The sequence below is a fragment of the Anarrhichthys ocellatus genome, unplaced genomic scaffold (genome assembly GCF_004355925.1).
Source record: "Anarrhichthys ocellatus isolate YVR2014 unplaced genomic scaffold, GSC_Weel_1.0 scaffold69, whole genome shotgun sequence".
Taxonomy (NCBI): domain Eukaryota; kingdom Metazoa; phylum Chordata; class Actinopteri; order Perciformes; family Anarhichadidae; genus Anarrhichthys; species Anarrhichthys ocellatus.
This window is the reverse complement of record NW_022280099.1, coordinates 1,520,532-1,541,464: the sequence shown is the minus strand read 5'-3', so window position 1 is coordinate 1,541,464 and position 20,933 is coordinate 1,520,532. Positions and strand designations below refer to the sequence as shown.

Here is a 20,933-nt window from a genome sequence, read left to right as displayed (position 1 = left end):
AGCGTAGACAACGTGAGACGAGCGTAGACAACGTGAGACGAGCGTAGTAGACAACGTGAGACGAGTGTAGACAACGTGCCAGTGACCAGCGCCATCTACAGGCAAGGACAGTTACAGCTGCTGCAGATTGAGACGTACGCCACCGGCAGCCCTCGGGTGCTGTAACAAGTCTTTTCTTCTTCCGTTTATAGATGCTGGCTGTGTGTGTGTTTGACATTTGAGATTTGATTTGCTTGATCGAAGAAGGTTTGGGATGCAGAGGTCAAAAGGAAGCAAAGCAAGCCGAGTAAATCCTGAGAATATATCAACGCTGAAATTTAATGTTATTGAAATCTTTTGTTGTTTAGAAAGAGAAATAAACTATACATTAGTTTACAAAATCATCAAAAACTATGTACTGTTCATGCTATATCTATAGTAATATACTATACTATATATATATATATATATATACACTATAATATAATATACTATAGTATCTATAGTATACTAACAACCAATTGCGTAAGTTTGGTTTCAGAAAGAAAAAGAATATATATGTAATTCCAGCATATTTTTTATCCAATAACTGTAAATAAAAGTATAAATATTATTGTTTTAACCTGTTTTAAAGTGTTCAACTTGTAGAAGCTCTACTTTCTCTTCCTGCAGGAGGCAACATCAACACGTCTACATGTTCAGATCCAAACTGCTGCTGGTATTTTCGATGCATATCTGCGCAGACGGGTCCCAAAACAACACAACTTTATTGAAAATGCTGTATTAAAAATTTCAAACGTAATCTAGGAATGTAGTTTTGTAAAACACGGTGTTGATTGACGGCACACGTTGGTATTTGTAGAACTAGTTTGACAGCGAGCGCACTGCTCCCCCTCGAGGACAAACTTCAACCGAATGAACACAAATGAGTTTGTGAGTGAATTACAAGCCAGTTTCATCTTCCTCGTCGATGCATACTGTGTATGTTTCTGTTGGATAAGTTTACATTTTAATTATTGACCATGGTGACCTCCAAAAGGTGCAAAAGCACAGAAAGCCTGAGGCTGCTGACCTCCGCTGTGGACAATGACACAGCTGGATTAGAAATGACCCATTTGATGGTTCAGCTGAGGCGCTGGTGATTTCACAGGGGGGCTTTCTGAAAGCTGATTTGAATCATCAAATTTAACGAGATAGTCCTGGAAAAGCTTCAATCCTAGGACTACACTTTCATGTACATTTAATAAAGATCCCCGTGTCCCAGAGTGATCGAGTAATGACAGAGAGATGACGGCGAGGGATAGAAGCTTTGGTGTATTTTTAGAGATGTCGGGAGGACGGTCGGGAAAGAGACGCGTGATTCACAAAGTGCATCTTAAAAAAGATGATCTTTCAGGTTACAGATGTGAGGGAGTAAATGTGCAGTCCTGGCTGAGCTGATTAAGCAAATTATATAATTACTCTACGTTTTATTTTCTTGTTGAACATAGCATTACGCAATTAAACGGAATGGGTGACGAGTGTGTGTGTGTGTGTGTGTGTGTGTGTGTGTGTGTGTGTGTGTGTGTGTGTGTGAGTGGCGGAAAAGCCCCAGGGAGAATCAGTCCTGCCTCATTTGTCAGCTAAAAAAGAAGTTATGTCGTTTTTTTTTTTTTTGCAGAACAAAGTAAACAACCTGAAAACAAACAACAGCATCGGCTTCTCCTCTTCTCTCTCTGAGCGGTCTGGCTAGTTTTATGCAGCCACACACGCCTGTTCAACAAGGACTGTTCATCCATTAAATCCCAATACATCATGGAATCATTTATTATTACAAGGGAGCCCGTGTGTGTATTTTGTGTGTGTGTGTGTGTGTGTGTGTGTGTGGGGCTTGATCACCAGCTTTTGGCTCAGGTTCGATAAACAAAAGTCTCGGAGAGGAATTACTGTCCACCTGTTTGCCATCCGTTCTGAAAGGTCGATGGAGAGAGGCGACGGGAGGGAGAAACTTAATGGTGTGTTCTTGCGGGTGGTCTGGATGTGGAGACGGTGGTCTCTGTTTTTCACTTCTTCTTCTGTTTCCTCTTGATTTCACCTGCTCCCTCTCCCCATCTACCATCCCGTATCCCCCCCCTCTCCATCCATCTGTCCTGCTCCATATAGCCCTCTTTCACTGAGTGGCACTGAGCCTTTCAAGCCCTGGGATGAACACCGAACAAAATCCTCCACTATAAAAAATAAATAAATAAAAAACACAAGAGGAGAAATGTCTGGGAGCCCTGGCCCGTCAACGGCAACATTAGGAGGAGATGTTGGTCTGTGGCATTGAGCAGAGCCCCTCTGGAGGTGTGTGTGTGTGTGTGTGTGTGTGTGTGTGCACGTGTAGCTAAGGGGTGGGGGAGCTCTGACAGGACTGTGAGAGATGTAAGGTCATTTGCCCACTGAGGAGGCCTGGCAGGAGTTGATGCTGATTGATTAGGGGGAGAGAAAAGATGGAGGAGTGGAGGCAGCTGAGCAAGGAGGAGAGGTGTGTGGGGCGGGGGGGTTTAAAGCTAGTTTTAAAGCTCACTCTGTCAGTCCACAACAATGTCCTCACACTTTGGCGGCCACAGTTGTCGCCCTAGGAGGCTGACATTTGGCATGGAGGTCAAGTGTTTGGCTGTGACTGTACATACGAAGTGGACGTAGTCGTCGTGACGTCACCCGTTGGTTTGTGGACTCCCGGTATGAAGCCTTGGGTTCGGCGTTTTGGTTGTCGCCATCTTGGATTACGACCGTCAACCAATGAAAGGAAGTGACTATAATTGGACTTCGGAGGAGTGACGTAGAGACGCCGTATACGGCTCTGGTAGCAACCTGTCTATCACAAAGTAGCCCCGCCCCTAAAGCATCCCCTGCTTTATGGTCTGTTTGACTCTAAATGGACCATAATGTACTAAATGAACATCATGCTGTATTGAAGAAGACTTGAAATTAGAGATTGAGACCATAAACTCATGTTTACAATGAGTCGCCCCCTGATGGCCATTAGAAAGAATGCAAGTTTAAGACACAGCTTTGGCTTCACTCTTCAGAACCGGAGGTTGCTGCCTAGTGTGAAGGTGTGTGTTTGCGTTCATGCCACGGAGGTGTGGCAGTGAGCGTGATCTATAGAGTCATACACTATAAAACATGCCCACCAGAGGACAAAACAATAGGCGCCACAATATACAACCAAGGGGCTGAAATGCAAAAACAAATGCCTGCAGCTTGCTAAAAATATCAGATTTCCGCATGTCAAAGGACGCTTTGTGTACCGGGCTGCAGCCGATGGGACAAGTTAGCTGTTAGCAAGCTGCTGTAGTTAGCGAATGCACTTGAAAACAAGTGCAAGAGCTATAACTCAAGTTGCATAACTTACAGAAATGAAGTTAGCCGAAGACTGACATTTGCACAAAATGCTTGCTGCACACGTAACATGAGCCATGGTGAGTGTCAGGAACCCACAGTTTTACCATTCTTCCTGCTGATGCCTCACTTTTCTCTTCTTCTTTCTGTTGTTTGCTAGCAGGCGGAACTGACAAGGAGGCACCTTCAATTAATACAAAGTCAATGGAGAACGATGATTTGTTTTCCCTTCCAGTGTGGGTGGGACTTAATTAAGCTCTGTCCCTATAACAAAAATACCTTCTAACCTGAGTCACAAACTGTGGCCAAACTCATGAAGCGTTTCCCGTAGAGTCCTGTGGGAGGCATCATTGGTTTCAGTTGAGAGCTCCTTTTTAATTTTGCCATGGAGGTCAAGTGTTTGTGAGGTTGTGTGTGTGTGTGTGTGTGTGTGTGTTTGTGTGTGTGTTATTGCACGCGTCAGGAGGAGCACTGTAAAGAAATGAGGTGTGGGAGGAAGAAGCATACGTAAACTACTTCAAATCTGACATTCAGAGGAGCATTAGCGAGTGCTAACCAATCACAAGCCTCGCCTCAGGGCAATGGGAAGGACTCATAACTCCAATGGATGAATACATGCTGCTTCAGAATGGGTGGAAATGTGCCTAATCGCCGACAACTGAAAGGTTGTACACACTCGATATGCTGCTCACACACACACACACACACACACACACACACACACACACACACACACACACATATATAAACGCTGCTGCCCACCTTGAGGGGCTTGTGACTGCGGGGGTCGGTCTCCTCCTTCCCCAGAGCGATGGGCTGCTGGTTGGTTGCCGTCAGCTGGTGCCTCTGGAACACCAGCGCCTCCTTAAACTCCTCCTGAGTCTTCGTCTCCAGCAGCTTCTGCCTGAAGGAAATGTCAGAGAAGAGGGTGGCGAACGTCCTGCCCAGCTCCATCGCTGTCTTGGTGCTTTTCTGTGGGAGAGCGTGTGGAAAAGATGGTCCATCAAAATGTTGGAATCTGACTATATGGCTTCGACATGGGCTGTGGAACAAAGAGAGTCAGGCCTTCCCTTTTGCAAGCAAAGGTTTCATCCTGATTGTAGTTTGAGCACCAAACCCCCAGCTCTGAAGAAATTCACATTAGGGTGTGAGTTTCCTCCCCCAAATGCAACACTGCTCTCATTGGACGAGAGCAGGGATGCCGAGGCGGGACCTCCGGTAAGACGACCCTGCTCCCCCAAAAACTATGCGTTCCTGAAGTCACCTGAAAGCAGCGCTGCAATCTAATTGGCCGAGGGCCAAGACACCCCAGGACCCCTGTGGTTCAGCGACCTTTCTACAAAACTACCTGCAACCCCCACCTCAATGCTTTTTCCCTTCGACCTCCGTCGAGCTAGGGAGCACACCAACGTTGTTTCCCTTTTCAACCAAATCCTACGTCTAACAGTTTATATTCGCTGGCCGAATTCACCAAACTGTCTATTTTATCTTGTGTTCGTATCCACGAAGCGAACCCCTTTTAGTCCTGCAGAAGTGAAGAAGCAAGACTTCTTCAGAGAGAGAGAGAGAACTTCCACTCTCCACCAAGCGCCTCGTTTGCTCCGGCCATAAGGACACGAAAAGCCCTGATCCAGACGAAGCGATTCTCTCCTACCGAGAGAACACCTCCCGCGGCCCGCAGCCGCGCTGCCTGGGCCCAACGAAGCTCAGAAGAACCCCTCAGAAGAACCCCCCTCAATCACCACGATCGCATCGTACCGTAAGGCGAAATAGATTCTGGGCAGAGTTAGAGAGTTCATTTGTGTTTATTTTATCTTGTTCGTGTGCTTAAAGTACTGTTCATTTTTATAACGTGGTGTATGCTTAATAATCACCGACACTAACGGTCGCTGAGATCGTTGGGGTTGTGGAGAAGCTAGTGTATTTCATGCTACCGTGATCTGTGTTGAGCTAGCCGCAGTGAGGTCGAAGTTGCTTCTCATCAGTTCAGGAGGTCAGAACCGCCGGCTGAGACAAAGAGTCGCGGTTCTTGCTCCCCTGGCTGAGAGAGCAATCTTCCGTACTCCAGCGCGGCGCAGATGATCTTAATCTCTTGTTTTATTTCATTTTGTTCCTTTCCCTTCTCTTTTACTAACACACACACACACACACACACACACACACACACACACACACACACACACATATAGCTTTGAGCTAATCTAGCTACGTGCTAAACGGCTACCGGCACGTATAGACGCCAGGTCTCCTGTTGGCTATCCGCCATTTTGAGTCTCGCGCATGAGAGACGTCACCACGTCCCAACTACGTCATACGTCGCTGAGCTGTTCCCTCGCTCCTCCACCTTGCGCGCGCACACACACACACACACACACTCCCCCTCCTCTTTTCAATCGTCTGTTGATTTTAGGTAGCGTGCTCATGAATGTATAGTTGTTGTTAGTTTAGATATTAGTTGACTACATCATTAGTATTAGAACGTAATAAACTCTGTTATATTTTAAAGAGCAGCTGTCTGTGATTACTTTGTGCATGTGTATTGTGATAATAGCTGATATGTGGTCTGTGCTCGAACTTAAACCTTCACTTTCACTCTGAATGTGTAATAGTACTCAGACTGTTGACATTGTGAGTGAACACTAATTATGAGACTTAGTTTATGGTTTGGTTATTGGTCCCTGTTCGCAGGGTGGTGCCCCATTATTATTAATAATCATTAATAATTGTTACTGACATTAATAATTCTATTGATGTCAAGAATTTAGTTTCTTAGATGCTGATAACCCAAACACGCTCCTTTACGTTCCCAACATATTGGTGCCCCCTTTTTGTCAGGCTATGTTATTCCCAACAAAAAGAATGAAAGAATCAAAGGTATGTTTTGGTGAACCCGTGTTTAACCAGTGGAAACTAGCTATAATAACAACACGTTTCCTTTTTACGCAATGATCAGACACATCAGCATTCATGTGGAGCTTTGTTTGTGTCCAGCTGATGAATGCGAGTCCAATTTACAAACTGCTTTCAGCTCTGCTTTTGGTCTCCACCAGCTCTTATCCACTCCACTAAAGGAAAATATTTTGCAGTTTAGCTGCTAAAAGTTCAATTTCTGTGTTTGGTAATGGAAAGTGTGTTTTTAGAGCTTTTCAGAGAAACCAGCTGCCAACTGTGGTGCTAATGAGAGTGGTGAGAGTGAATCAAAGCAGTAAAACCAGAACAATACGCCAAAAGATGCTGCAACGCACTGTCAAGTCAAGTCTCTACCTCTTTCACATTACACAATCATTTCATCCATTGTTAATATTGTTGATTATTGCAGCTTTAATTATTGAGTGTTTAAATAATGCTTTAAATTTTCCAAAATAACAAAAATTGAAGAGTAGAAATATCAAAAATTTCAAAACGTATGCTCTACAAATGTTTACAGATTCGTATTGTTTTTGTATGATTGGTTGATATCACAATATACTGTTGTATAAAATGTATTACATCGACTAAGAATACCTCTCAAATGCAGAACTGAAGATATAAACCTGGTCTGGATATTCAGGAGCATGTAAACAATACTACTTCAAAGGTGGCAGGTTTGGAGCTGTGTGTTGTGGGGGGGCTTTTGTCCATAATCCCACATCTGTTACAAATAATGCTTTCGCAAGTCAGAGAGCGATGGTACTAATGTCCTGGGAGGCTCTGAGACAGTGTGCCAGGGAAGCCTTGTAAGCCAGGTGGTGTTGATACCAACATAGCCAGGCTCATTGCGTACAGCAGCAGCTGCAGCAAACAGAACAATTTAAGCCTTTAAGCTTTTTCACAGTGGTAACTGAATTTCAACCAGAGTTGAGAGAATGGATCATGAATAATCTGAAGGCTTTCTTTCTGTGTGATGGACCTTTAGTCAGACAATCGGTTTAGGAGGCAGCCTTGAAGGCACCTCTGTAAGACTGCTTTGAGATAAATGCTAACTTCAGCATGCTAACATGCTAGTCAGCGAATCATGATAACAAATACAGGGGAAAATCATGGACGTAGCCAAGATGTTTTCTCTCCTGGTGCTCAGGGGTAGCTTGGCCAAAGAATATTTAAGACAAAAAAACAACAGAAAAAATGACAAAATGACATAAAAAACGTACATGTGCAAAGTTGTAGTCGCATTTTGGATGTATTGTGTTGTTATAATTTGTGGCTGCGGTCCGGTGCTAAAATCTTTCAACAAGAAGTTCATTTATTCAATATGCATAATCCAACAACTGTGCATTTGTAATAATGTTTTGCGTGAGATTAAGCCTGTCTACACCGAACAGTGCCCATGCACTCATAATTGATAGCAACACAATACATCCAAATGGCGACAACAATTTTTTAGGGAATCGCGTTAGGAACTGAAAGGGTGGTTTTCAACTTTTACATTATGTCTTTATTCAAAAATAAAGAAGCACTGAAATGCCTGAGAGAGTTTAAGTGGGTCTACACAGATTTGGGATCTAGTTATAGCAACCCCTAGCTCCGGTGTAGCGCCGTACCTGAGGAAAAACTGTGATCTATATTTCATGACAATCCATCAAATAACAAAAAACAAAAAATGTCCGCCTCAAACGGGCACTATAGAAAAAGTCAAGAGATCACCAAAGTTATTGGTAAACATCTCCTGGGAACCATGAGTGTTTGTACAAAATCAATTTTTATTATTATCCATTATCTCTTTCTGCTTATCCGCGGGCCGGGTTGTGGGGGTAAAAGGCTTAGCAGGCTATTCCAGACGTCCCTTTCCCCAGCAACATTTTCCAGCTCTTCCTGGGGGATCCCCGAGGTGTTCCCAGGCCAGACGAGATATATAATCCCTCCAGCATGTTTTGGGTCCAGCCCAGGGCCTCGTACAAATTGGATGTACCTGGAAAACCTCTAACCGGAGGTCTCAAGGAGGCCTCCTGATCAGATGCAACAGAATCACATCATCTGCAAAGAGCAGAGACAGAATTCTGAGATCCCCAAACCGAACACTCCCCTTCCCCCCCGCTGTGCAAGAATCTGTGCGAGGGACGGAGGCCAACACCCACTGGAAATGAGTTTGCGTAAAGTTTTGTTGTCAATTTTGAGATGTGAGAAATTTGACCTGCTGGTGGCACTGAAGCAAAAGTCCAGGGGATAACATATTCAGTAGGATTCATCCTATTGGTTTCAAGGTCACTAGCTTTGATTTCTGGGGAAATGTGTGTGTAGAAAGTGAGTGCACTTAAGTACACAGTGAGTAACGCCGTGCCATCAACATCAAAGACTGAGGGCAGCTGGTCCAACTAGCAGAAGATCTGAAGGAGTTTCTTTAAGGGCAACAGTACATGAACATGTTGATAGGCGCTTTCAGGTATGTGTTTAACCGATTAAATGAGAAACGGAGCATTTGTGAAGAAAGGTCAGCACATTCACGCCGGGTACAGAAAAGGAGGAAAAAAAAAGCCACAAATGCCGCAACGCTCTTTAAATGGTGGTTGATAGAAATGGTCCGCCCGTACCCACGCTAGATTGCATACATTTGCCAACCAAAGGAATTCCTATTGTCATTATCATCATGCCCCTTCAAAAGATTTCTTTCTCGCAGATTAATTTCTCTGAGAATGCCATTAGTGGTTGTGATTGCTGCCTGCAGGACTGGCAAGGAGGGAGCTGGATGCATTGGGGAAAGAGCCACGAACGCAGGGCTCATGGGAAAAAACAGAAACCAAACAAACAAACGTGATGCAGTTAGCTGAGGCATCGCTGATTGCCAGTGTCATGCCAACCTCCCGGTGGTTCCACAGTTTGATGGTAGGTTGGTGAAAATGCTGACTTTTAGGGGATGATCCCACGCTAAAAGCAGACCCAGCATGAAGAAAGTCCCTTTTCTTTCCAGCAGAGACGGGGGTTAAGGATTGAAGGTTTCCATCAGGAGAGGTCCAACAGTCAGTGCCATCTGAAGATAGGAGAGTGAAGTGTGTCTGCGCAAGTATACAGTATGTGTGTGTGTGTGTGTGTTGAAAGCTCAGGATGAAGCGGTGGAGGACAGAAGGGTTGAGTGGTTTGATGGGAGAGAAGGGTATGTGTGGCACAAGGGTTCAGCCAACAGGACACTCGTGCCCACACTAAACACTGCGAGGGCTCTGGATTGAGTTCAGTTCAACAGGCCGTTGGCTGCTTACCAGTGATATCAGTAGCACTTCAGCTATTTTAGTGAATTGAAATAGAAAATGATCTTCAATGACATATCAAATGTTTCAAATCCAGGCTAAGAACCCACTCTGACTTTCTGTTTGTTTTAGATATATGTTGTTCTTATTGTGTCATTTGTCCATTTTCTGCACTTTTTCCCTTCTACTTGATAAAGCACTTTGGTTTTTAAATGGTGCGACATACAAACACTGACTTGAATAAAGTGACTTTGGTTTATGTAAAAAGTAAAGCCAGAGGTGGTTTGATAAGACCAAACAATCTGAGTGAAAATCATATTTCAAAACCAACATTAGCATCCCAAACATTCTGTGGTTTAATTGTTCAATTATGTCTTATTAATTGAATTACTGCGGCACATAAGCAGAAGCTAGTTTCTGTTTTCTTCCCAGTTGTCTTTTAATGACAGAAAACACTTTGTGAGCTGTCACAACAGGATCTTGTTTTGTAACATGTGGTGATTAGCGTCTTCTTGCAGCAACAGACACATCAGGTTTTTGGAAGCATGGAGACATAAAATCTGTTTAAACCATTCCGGGCATTTTGGGCTAAAAATATGCAAAAGCAGAAAATGTCCATCCTCGGTTGCATCCAGAACTGAGCTTGTGGGTAAGAAAAGTAAACTTAATTGGAGTCATGACAGGTGGCTGACTGCACCTGAATTTGCAAGAGCACACTTTTTTTTACTAAAATCAAAAACTGTTGAACTAAATATACATTTTCTTTTAAATACAGTAGCTGGAAGCGGAGCAGGAGGGTATGCAAATGCTCAATTAGTTGTGCGATGGCAGCGGGATGCTTGCGTTGTTTGTATGGTTGAGTTGGACTTAACAGCTAACAGATTTAGGCAAAGATGAGAGAAAAGACTGGCAGTGGAAATGAAAGAAAAATCTCTTCACAGCGATTAACTGAAGGAATTAATTGACAAACAAATGCAGAAGATGATAAAAAATAGAAGAAAACATAAATTCATGAATGAAATATGAACAAATATAACAAACAAGTGGGCCTTAAATGCCTCAGTGATCCACCACAGTCAGATAAATCTCACATATCAGTTCCACCCTCTGGGGGAAGGCAGTTACCATTTTGAGCGGGGCCAGGATCAGGATGACATAGCGGACCTCGCAGCAGTTCTCCCCCCAGTTCTGTGGCCTCTCCAGGCGGGAGATGCACACGTGACGCCTCTGGAGGTACTTCACGTTGCAGCTGGAGCGGAGAGGGAGAAGGAGGAGGTTTTATAAATGTCAACGCCTCACCTCACCAGCAGCGCCCTTCATTTCCATATATTAACCTCTCTCTCTCTGCAGCAACAGGTAGACAGTATTCATCTGTGCTGCATAAAAACACTCACACACACGCGCGTGTGAATGCATGCGCACATGGACAGATCTACTGCAGATGCACTCACACACACATTCCTGTAGTTCTCACAGTTGGATTAAAGTGTATTTTATACAAATATTAAATTTTTTTTAAAACATGACTGTTATACCTCATTCACATTTTGTAGCCGTCGATTTAAAGCAATGCATCTCCAAATTCAGCAATTTAACAATTTTTGGGTAAACCGAGGGATTCGTTTATGGGTTGAGAAAACTCTAAAATGAAAGAAAAGCGTCTGATCTATGTCGGGTGATTCTTTTTGACATGAGTTCATTGATTGTTTTGTCTACAAAATGTAAAAAAATATAGCGTTAAAAATACCCTCAAATCTTCACCTGTTCTTCAAAGAACCATTTAAATAGTATTATTCTGATGAGTCGGCAGGTTGCATTTTTCATCTTATGTTATGCATTCTATGTATTTTATTTCATCTTATTTTATAATGCGTTTCTTTTGCGCTTTGTGTCTTTGCACTTTATTGCCGTGTGGATGAAATGTGCTATAGAAATTTATGTTTTGCCTGAGCAACCGTCACAAACCCCAAAATATTAAATTTTATATAAATTGATATCAAAGAGACACAAACAAATTCTCTTTTACATTTGAAAGGCTACTACAAGTGTATTTCTGCTAATTAAATAAATAAAATCAATCAATTAACACAACTGTTGATGAACTATTCTCTCGATCGACCGTTTGAACGACTAATTGTTTCAACGCAGACACACATGCACAAACACGTTGTGACTTACAGGATGCAGAGCCAGGACTGCTGGTACTGGATCCCGGTGGCGGTGGCCGTCACCCCCTGGATCGTCTCTGACAGCAGGTGGACTATAGGGGAAAGGTCAGAGGTCAAACACAAGTACGCTGAGATGGACCTCAGGTCCAGTTTCTTCCTCTCAAGCTCTCCTCTCTTCTGCTACACCAGCAAATGTATCTCAGCTGTCCTAGAATGTATAGTTACATTACCACATCATATTTAAACATAAGACCTGTCTCTGGTTCCTGTATGTTGTCTAATGGTGTCTGCCAGATGGAAGTCTGGAGCCTTATCTGCGGGGCCAAGCTTCTCGATATGATGTCTACATCAGAAGTGTCTAACAAGCTGGCTTTCTGTGTGCAAACACCACAACACGACACAAACTAATGACGATGTCCATCCAACCCCAGACACCACCAACGCTCATGTTCACGGATAAAAGCCAAACACATTTCATTATGCTGCCATGTTTACGCAGAACAAACACGGGCATCTCGGGACACAGCGGAAACCAGCTCGCTGCTTCCTAATAGGAGGAATCTCCCTTCCGACTTCTCACGCTGAGACTGATGAATAATAGTGTTTAGGGGGAAATTCTACAGCAGCGCCGGCTATCCCAAAAACCCCTCGACGAGATTCAGCGTGCATCAGCTTGCAACGTCCTCTTCTACTCATCGGTACCGAGAACATTACAGGCTGGAAATGTTTGGTATTGTGAGCAGCGGGGACGACCATTTCCATATGGCTTCTCCCTTTCTTTGCTGCCTGCCTGTCTCTCCATCACTCTCCCTCTCTCTCTCCGCAGTCTCATCAATAAAGTATCCGCCATTCATGCCAGAAAATGATGGGCGTCACCATGACAACAGTATCACAGTGCTCAAGGAGTGAGGAAGGGAAGGGAGAATCAGAGAGAGGCCGACAAGAGAGAGAGAGAGAGAGAGGCGGGAGGAAAAGAAAGGATCAAGGGAGATAAAATAAAGGGAAGGAGAGAGACGGGAGTGGGAGGAGACATGAAGAGAGGAAAACTGAGAGCAGAAACAGGAGCAAAGAAGGACCGAGGGGATGGAAACAACCACAAATCATACAAAAAATAAAGGACGGGACAAACAAGAAGGAAAATGAGAGCGAGGCTAGATGAACAGCAGAGCGGGAGGGGAGACAAGAGGGAGGGAAGGGACAGAGAAGTAAAGGAGATGGACTGGCATTCAATTCAATTAATAGCAGTAAGCCTGACAGCCATGTAATAATCAAAAACCATCCAATTTCTCATTGACGTCAGGAAAGAGAGGATGGGAGAGACAGACAGAGAGAGAGAGAGATTCAGTCGCAACAAAAAAAAGATTAAAAGATAAGGAGAGGAGGAAAAGAGGACGGAAAAGAAGGAGAAAACCAAGTGAAGACATGAAGGACACAGACGGAGAGAGGAAGACGATCTTCCATACCGACAGGCGAGAGAAGCTAACGCTGCTAGCCTTCAGATTACAACCACTTCCATATTTGTCTTTTGTGCCACTTGTGTTTTTAAAGTGTGAGCGATTGCTTCAACAGCATGAATACTGTCAGTTCATACGAATACTCCTCTGAATATGCAAATATTGTTCAGTTCAATAGTTTAACTAGAATGCCTCCAGAATCAATGTGTACGACTGAAGGATTTCACATCTTGAGATGTGAAGTTGCATCCTGGACCACGATTGGCTTCCAACGTTGTTGTAATGTCACAACATCCTGCATCCTGTACACGTACGCGTCTTTAACTGAGATTTAAGGTGAGCGCAGCAAAACAGATGAGTGTGAAACAAAAACCCGGCGTTCGAGTATCAAACTCTGCACGAACGTCATTCTGCACTGAGAAGCTCACATATCCAAGCGAAGAAGCAATGAGACAAAGCTCAGATCTGAGCGGGGGGGGGGACTTTAAACGCGAATATAAACAATCAATATATCTCCTGAGTGAGAGGTCATTCCCACCTCCTCCCTCTCACCGGCTGCAGAAAACAACTGATTGTGTTTGTACGTCACCCTCCACCACCCCAATCTCCTTTGTAAATCATGTGTGGGGCATTGTGAACAGGCTATCTTACATCACCAGCGAGGGTGAACAAACCTGCCTGTTAAGAGGAGAGGAAGTGTTGCTGATGTGATCAAGTGGGAGACTAATTAAGACATGCACGTTTGATATGTGTCAGTTATGTGAAGGTTTCTGCACCGTTTCGTCAGCTTTTCATATGCAAACACCGCTGTTCCCACACACAGACACGCAGCACATCAAATGTGACAAACTTCAATGGAAAGTGATGAAAACGTATGAGGAAGGCAAGACCGGATGGCTGGATTGGCCCCTTTGATCTGTCCTGAATTTTTGGTGAATTCTTTTCAGCTGCATTATTCACACGGTTCGGTCGGAAGACGGGAAAATAACAGATTGCAATTTCTGCAAATCACGCGAGGAAAATCCAGTCTGTCACAAACAAGAGAGACACGAATCAATCGATGCGCTTTAAAGCAGTCACAAAAACCCAGCGATGTTAATGTTTCTTTTGGCTGACGTGCCAGTCGAACATCAGCGGCAGATAAATCCACAGAGACGCGTGAACAAAAACAAAACACAGAGATTCACGGATTCTTTGTCAGCGTGTGAAAGGAGACGTCTTACATTATGCTCAGAGGTGACCGAAATACAGCCTACTGATCTTATGCTGCCTTAAAGATTAACCGTGATCTCAACCATCGGTAGACCTGCCAGCGAACACACACACACACACACACACACACACACACACACACACACACACACACACAAAGGGGAATGATTGGTTTCCTTCAAAGCGTGGATTGTGGAGGGCACTTTGAAGGAGGTGATTAAAATACAGGAAGGATCCATACAGAAGATGAAACACTTACTGTATATTAGGAACCCATGCAGCACACGGCAAGCAGAGGGCCACTAGGACTGGGTCAATAGTGAAAACCTTGTTATCTAGAGAGCTTGTCAATTCTAATCCTCTACTTGCTTGCATAAAAAACTAATTTCATTAAAGGGAAATAAACCAAGGCCCTACATGGAAATACTATCAGAGTCAAGTGCTGCATATATACGATAAACTATATTAGAGTTATATAAATTTCCAGAGCATGCCAACAACATATCTCTTCTGTCAAATCATTTTGACCTCATAGAATTCACACAGAGCCAGCATTTTGTTTTTGTTTGTACTTTTTTCACAGGATTTTGCACTAAAAAGAAGAACTGATAACATTATCGAGGGAGAGGGGCGTTGATTTGAGGGGCAGCTGAAGAGGCATCGATATCTGTGACACAGGAGCGATTGCTGGCGTCTGTAATCATTTGATGACTCAATGGATCGACCCAGTCCCGAGCGTGGAGAGGGAACACAAGCGGCACACTGATGGTGATGATTGGTACAGAAGCACACCACTGATTGCAGCCTCGTGGCGGCCGACGCTGACATTTTCATCCAATTAAGCACAGCTTACCGTCATCAAAGAAAACGAAACTTTGAGACTTGTCTGCATGGGGAGAAGGAGGGAGAAAGAAAAACCAAGAGGAGAAACCAGTTCAGTCACCTTCTGTTGCGGTCAGCAGGCGAGCAGAGTCGAAGATTTTACACAAACATACGCAAAAGACCGACACTGAGACACACACACTCATATAGAGACACTCTGGTTAACCGGCACACACATGAATATCTCCGCTGAACAGAAGCTTCATTTCCTGCCCTCCTTTTTACCTCGTGCATATTAAATATCATTTTCCAGAGAAAATCCCTCAATGTCTCGCCTCCATTGGGCGCTGAGAGATCTTATCTTGATTACCGTCTACAGGCTATGTTATCACTGATAGCGGTTACGTGTTCAGCGAGAGCAGAGAAACCCCGAAGACGACAGTGAAGAAGAGATCAAGATGAGAACAAAAATGACATGTATTTTTATTTCCCGCGGTAAAGAGCTCGAATTAATGGCTTCAATTTAGTATTCTGATCACTCCCGCAGAACGCTACAGAGAGACTTTCACAGTGAAGAGTCACGCCACCGGCCTGGAAAAGAAATAGCATTATAACAGAGAAGGCATAGTCGGTTGATTCAAACACACACAGCAGCTTTCCTGTTGAGTGAATCACATGCAGAATAACTGCAGTGGCTCCAGTCAGAAAGTAACAAATGGTGTTCACACATTAGGGATGGGTACCGAGAGTATTGAAAAGCTCTGAGCGTGGGACTGTTTTTTCTGTTTGATTTGAGTGATAAAAAACAAAAACTAAATTACACAGCAGGATTATGCAAATCGAGGCAAAGTGAAGAGCCAGTGGGATCGATCGAAGGTGACAGAACTTTAGGGAGAAATGAAGGTACAGTCATCACAAACAGCATCGAGAAGAAGAGAGGAAAATACAACGATACAAAGAATTATGACACATTGTAAGCACCACCATCATCTCCAGCGTCCTAACATGACTGGTTCAGTATTATTCTTTGAACTAATAGAGGCTGGTTTAAGTAATATCATTATGCATTGCATCATCAGCAATGCTGTTCGTTGTATGTGCCGCCGAATCCCAAGACAAAAGTGAACCCAAAAAAACCAGCACAAGTTGGCTCCTCTGTACAAGTTCTAGCAGGACTAATTATCTCTTTGGGCTTTTCATCTTTTGGTCCATTTCAGTAATTCTCTGTTCTCACTGTGCTGTTATAATCTCGCCCTGGTCTCTTTATCTCACAGCTGTACAGTATTACACTCAGAATGAGCCGGTCTGCTCGCCAGCCGTATCACCCGGCTGTGGCAGTGTGAGCGTAGATACGGCAGAAATTAATACCTGAAGAGATGTGCGCCGCCGATAACATACTCACGTGCAATATGAATGTATTCCCCATGAAGAGCTTTTGTTACTCCCCGTGGAGATACCCCCCCCCACAAACACACACACACACACCTCAGCACTGACGCGTGTTTCACGTGTGAATGTCCTGAATTTTAATTCAAGGATCCGACACGTTACTCTGACTGAAGAGAAGGATTTTGAAGATGAGGAGTCCATCTTTTGAAGTGGAGAATATTTATTTTAAAATAATGAACAAAACTAAATAGAAATGTTAGGATGGTCTGAGCCTAATCTTTCTGCTCATTCTGTATATATTCTGTACGTTACATGCCTCGAGATGTTATTTAACAGCTGGTGGTGCTTCTCATTTGCCTGTTTCAAACTGTAAATCTTTGTCATCCATATTTGCTGCATGATGGTGGAATTGTTACATCATCTGCTGTGCAATTAATTATCAACTAATTCTCATCTGCTATTCCCCTATTGCTTCTGCTGCAGCTATTGCATTTCCCCAGAGTGAGAACTCAAGTTTCAGCTGATTTTAAACAGCTCTTCTTGCTGCACAATACAAAAGAAAACCCTGACCTTGTTTTTGAGAGAATCTTTAGTTAATTAATAACTTTGATAAGGATGCACAACTACTAACTGCAGGGATGTACCGATACCACTTTTATCAGACCAGTACAAGTACTTATATCGGTACTTGCTGATAGCGACCAATATAAGAACTAAACGAGTGTAACAAATGAAATATGCAACCTGTTTTCCTGATACAAACAGAACATAGTTTTCAGTAGGGATGTTGATAACCAACAGTTTAACCGGAAAATAAATATTTTGACCAATTAATGTGATCTAACAGTTAAAAGAGGGGCGGCTTGTCGCTTCAGCTAACAGCTGGTCCACCTTAAAGGTCAGTCCACCTTAAGTGAGCCTGAGCCAGAGTTGTCGCTAGCTTCTGAGCTAACCCTCTTCACTTCAATCAGGTGGCAAGCGAGACTCACGAACTTGGCCCGTGTCTTGAGCAGGCGGCAACCTCCGGTTCTGCCGAGTGAAACCGATGCAGAAGTGTCCTAACCGTGCATTCTCTCTAATGTCCACCAGGGGGCGACTCCTCTGGTTGTATAGAAGTCTATGAGAAAATGACTCTACTTCTCTCTTGATTTATTACCTCAGTAAACATTGTAAATATGAGTTTATGGTCTCAATCTCTAGTTTCAAGTCTTCTTCAATACAGCATGATGTTCATTTAGTACATTATGGTCCATTTAGGGTCAAACAGACCATAAAGCAGGGGATGCTTTAGGGCGGGGCTACACGGTGATTGACAGGTCTCCACCAGAGACGTATACGGCGTCTCTACGTCACTCCTCCGCTGTCCAAATATGGTCACTTCCATTCACTGGTCGCAAAAAGCCAAGATGGCAACAATCGTAATCCAAGATGGCGACAGCTGAAGTTGGGTGACGTCACGACGACTACGTCCACTTCTTATGTACAGTCTATGTTCTTGAGGAGTTGTAGCATTTATTCACCGACAAATAAACTGTTCACACGCTGCACTGCTACGTTCTCAGCTGTGACATTACTCATAACTTCCTAATCATCTAAAATAAAGCAACACAGTATTTTGTTGCTCCCATTAGAAGTGCTATTCTATGATAATGTGGTCAACCAGCTATAACTATTGCTCAATGGCTGTCGATTATTGTTAGTCATAAAGTATCACTAGTATAATTATTTTCTTTTATTTTTCTACGTTGCTTTATTCAATTTTAAAATTCAGTGAAACCCCTGAGTGCTCAGATTGGTTTTCCAGACACATCCAGACCTGCGCAGGAAGTCTTTTTTTGTCAAGATAGCCACAAAGACAAGAAGAAGAGAAAAGTCTCTTCTGTGGCCTCTGAGTGGGCTGTTCTGGGAGAGAAACAGTCAAGTAGCCACAGCTTGAGAGTCTCAGAGAGCCATTTGAAAAGCTAAGTGAGTGATCGATGACAGAAGTCAATTATCACCTCGCGGATCTGTGAGCGTCACCCACCACCCACCTCTGACTACCCATCAACAACAGCGGACACCAGCCGAGCCAGACGGGAAAACACTGGAGAGGGAGTACGGGACAGGGAGGCCTTCCACCACCATGAGCTCCACATGCTCCTACAGCGGGGAGAAAAACCCTCTCGTGTTCTCATCTTTAAACCTTCAGCAGACGTTTAACAGGAAAACATTTATATTTCTTCAATTCTGCGTGACGTTAGCAAAAAAGAAATAGTTACTTTTGTGAATGCGGCGTTCAGTGCAGCCGGGGAAGAGAGCGAGGCTTCAACAATGGCTACGCACTGTTATGTAAGAGGGCGGATTGCTCCTGCTCTGATGGTCTGAGGAGATTCGCCTTTAACCAAGAGGCTTTGCTACTCAGCCAAAGGGACCCGAGCTGAAGGAACCGAGCTGATGTGAAAGGGATCCGTAAGCCGACATATCATTACCACACATTGGAGAAACTGTAGTACACTTCAGACATTAATGTATGCATCACAAGAGAGTAAGGTGTGCATATCTAACATACTTTAAGGTTCAATAAACCTGAGCTTCTCATGTCCAAAAAGGAAGATTAAGCCCACCACAGGTGAAAAGGGTAAAAGAAATGTATTAAGAGATATCACCATGAAACTTCCCCAGTTGAATACTCGCATTAGGACTGTTCTTTTTAAGTTTTCTGAATATGCAAATGAGGCATTATCTAACACTAACTTTTGGTGAATTTAGGAGAGATCTACAGATAAAAATAGACAAAGTAGTAAAGTAAACACCTAAATGTGTATTTTGGATGTTTTCTTTCCACGAGTCTGAAAGAAGACAAGAAGCAACCCGTGAGTTAAAGTGGCAACCTGCTTTAAATGGCTTCAATCTGTGAAAAGAATAAACCAAAACATCTCAAGTTATCTTCTCTAGTTATCTGAAAAATATTGAACTACCACCATGAGAGAAAGTAACACAGGATTTGATAGTTTTGATTATCATTTGTGTAAGATAACCACCGGACAGCTTTCCTGGGAAACGTTTGATGTCTGCACATGTAAATAGTTTCGGCACAGCGAGCTCTATTTGTGTCCACTTGAAAGAAGCTGAGGGGCGAATGGACAGCCGCCTCGATTCAAACATCACAAACTCTGCTTTGGGTCTTAAAAGCTTCTTGAAGCATTCTCGAGTCAGTCTGACAATTCTGCTCCTGAGCCGGAGGTGAAGCTATTTTCCGGGCAGGTGTTGACATGTGCAGACGTTGGATGTTTCTAGGTCAGGTGTCGGATGGTCTTGGTCTGATTGTGGGCTCACACAGACGGTACAAGTTCTCTGTCTTATCGTGTTCTGTGCGGCTGTATTAGTTTTCACACACGTGCTGGTTTATACATGCATGTCGACAGGTTCACTGCTTACCGTTGACCTCCTGAGCTCCTGCGTCTGTGAAAAGCATGCTCATCACCTCCTCGAAGTTGCAGCTGGGCTCGGAGGAGTTGCTGTCCTGGCCCACATGGTGCAACATTCTCTTCAGGACGTCGTCCAGGGAGGCCGCGGTCTCGTCCAGCAGGATTGTGGCCCGGGCCAGGAAGCCGTCCAGGTCCCGGTGAGCCCGAATCTCCTCCTCAAAGTTCATCAGCTTCACATACTGCGGGAGAAGATGGGAATTCTTTCAGTCTGAAATAGTTTTATTTGAGATTTCTGTGATGATGATGCCAGTCAGTGTATTTTTAAAGACTGGAAGACATTGTCAAAATGCATCTATTGGACCAAAGGCATGAAAATCCTTTCATATAGTTGTTTAAATGTATCTTTGGTTTGGACTATTCTACTGTCCCCAACATGCTGAAGTGATGATTCGGCCGTGATGTCTCTGATTTTGCATTTGGAGAAGTTAAGACTACAAAAATGTGCCTGTGAAGCTAACTCATTTTTAGCTCATATTTCTTTGACGCATAAGTAGTTATCAGAGGTTTTAACCACAAACTGCTCTTGTAACAATGTGCAAGAGTTGCCTTTTGGTATATGTTTGTACGTATGTGTATGTATCATACACTATTTCTATGTATTTTCTAGTTAAATTGTACTCTAAAATGACCTGTACTCAATGTTTAACTTTGCTAACTTCTTGGCCAGATCTCCATCGCAAAAGAGATTTTATCTGGTTGAATAAAAAAAGAAATAACTGCACATTTGCAGTTTTCTGTCATTTTTCAAGAGTAGTTAATGGAACATTTTAAAGGACAATCACATATTTTTTTTATTTCAATAAAGCTGGCCAGACGCTGTAGCCATTAAATCTTATTTGAAGCTCGGTTGACTACAACTACTTTAAGAATCAGGATGAATTTTTGCAAAATCGTTTGTTGTTTCATTTCAGTTTAAGC

General features: G+C 43.4%; 1 protein-coding gene across 4 annotated transcripts in view; it reads right to left on the bottom strand.

The window, feature by feature from the left end:
* Positions 1–20,933, bottom strand: part of slc4a11 (solute carrier family 4 member 11) — a 76,873-nt gene that overhangs the window by 20,481 nt on the left and 35,459 nt on the right. For 2 of the 4 annotated variants that reach the window (XM_031873114.1, XM_031873116.1), the window contains 5 exons: positions 19,966–20,194; positions 15,191–15,223; positions 11,682–11,763; positions 10,629–10,752; positions 4,108–4,317 (listed from right to left, as the gene is read on the bottom strand). In XM_031873114.1, the coding sequence (XP_031728974.1) occupies positions 4,108–4,317; positions 10,629–10,752; positions 11,682–11,763; positions 15,191–15,223; positions 19,966–20,194 (678 nt within the window). The remainder of the gene's footprint in view (positions 1–4,107; positions 4,318–10,628; positions 10,753–11,681; positions 11,764–15,190; positions 15,224–19,965; positions 20,195–20,933) is intronic. The other 2 variants (XM_031873115.1, XM_031873117.1) reach the window with 1 other exon arrangement.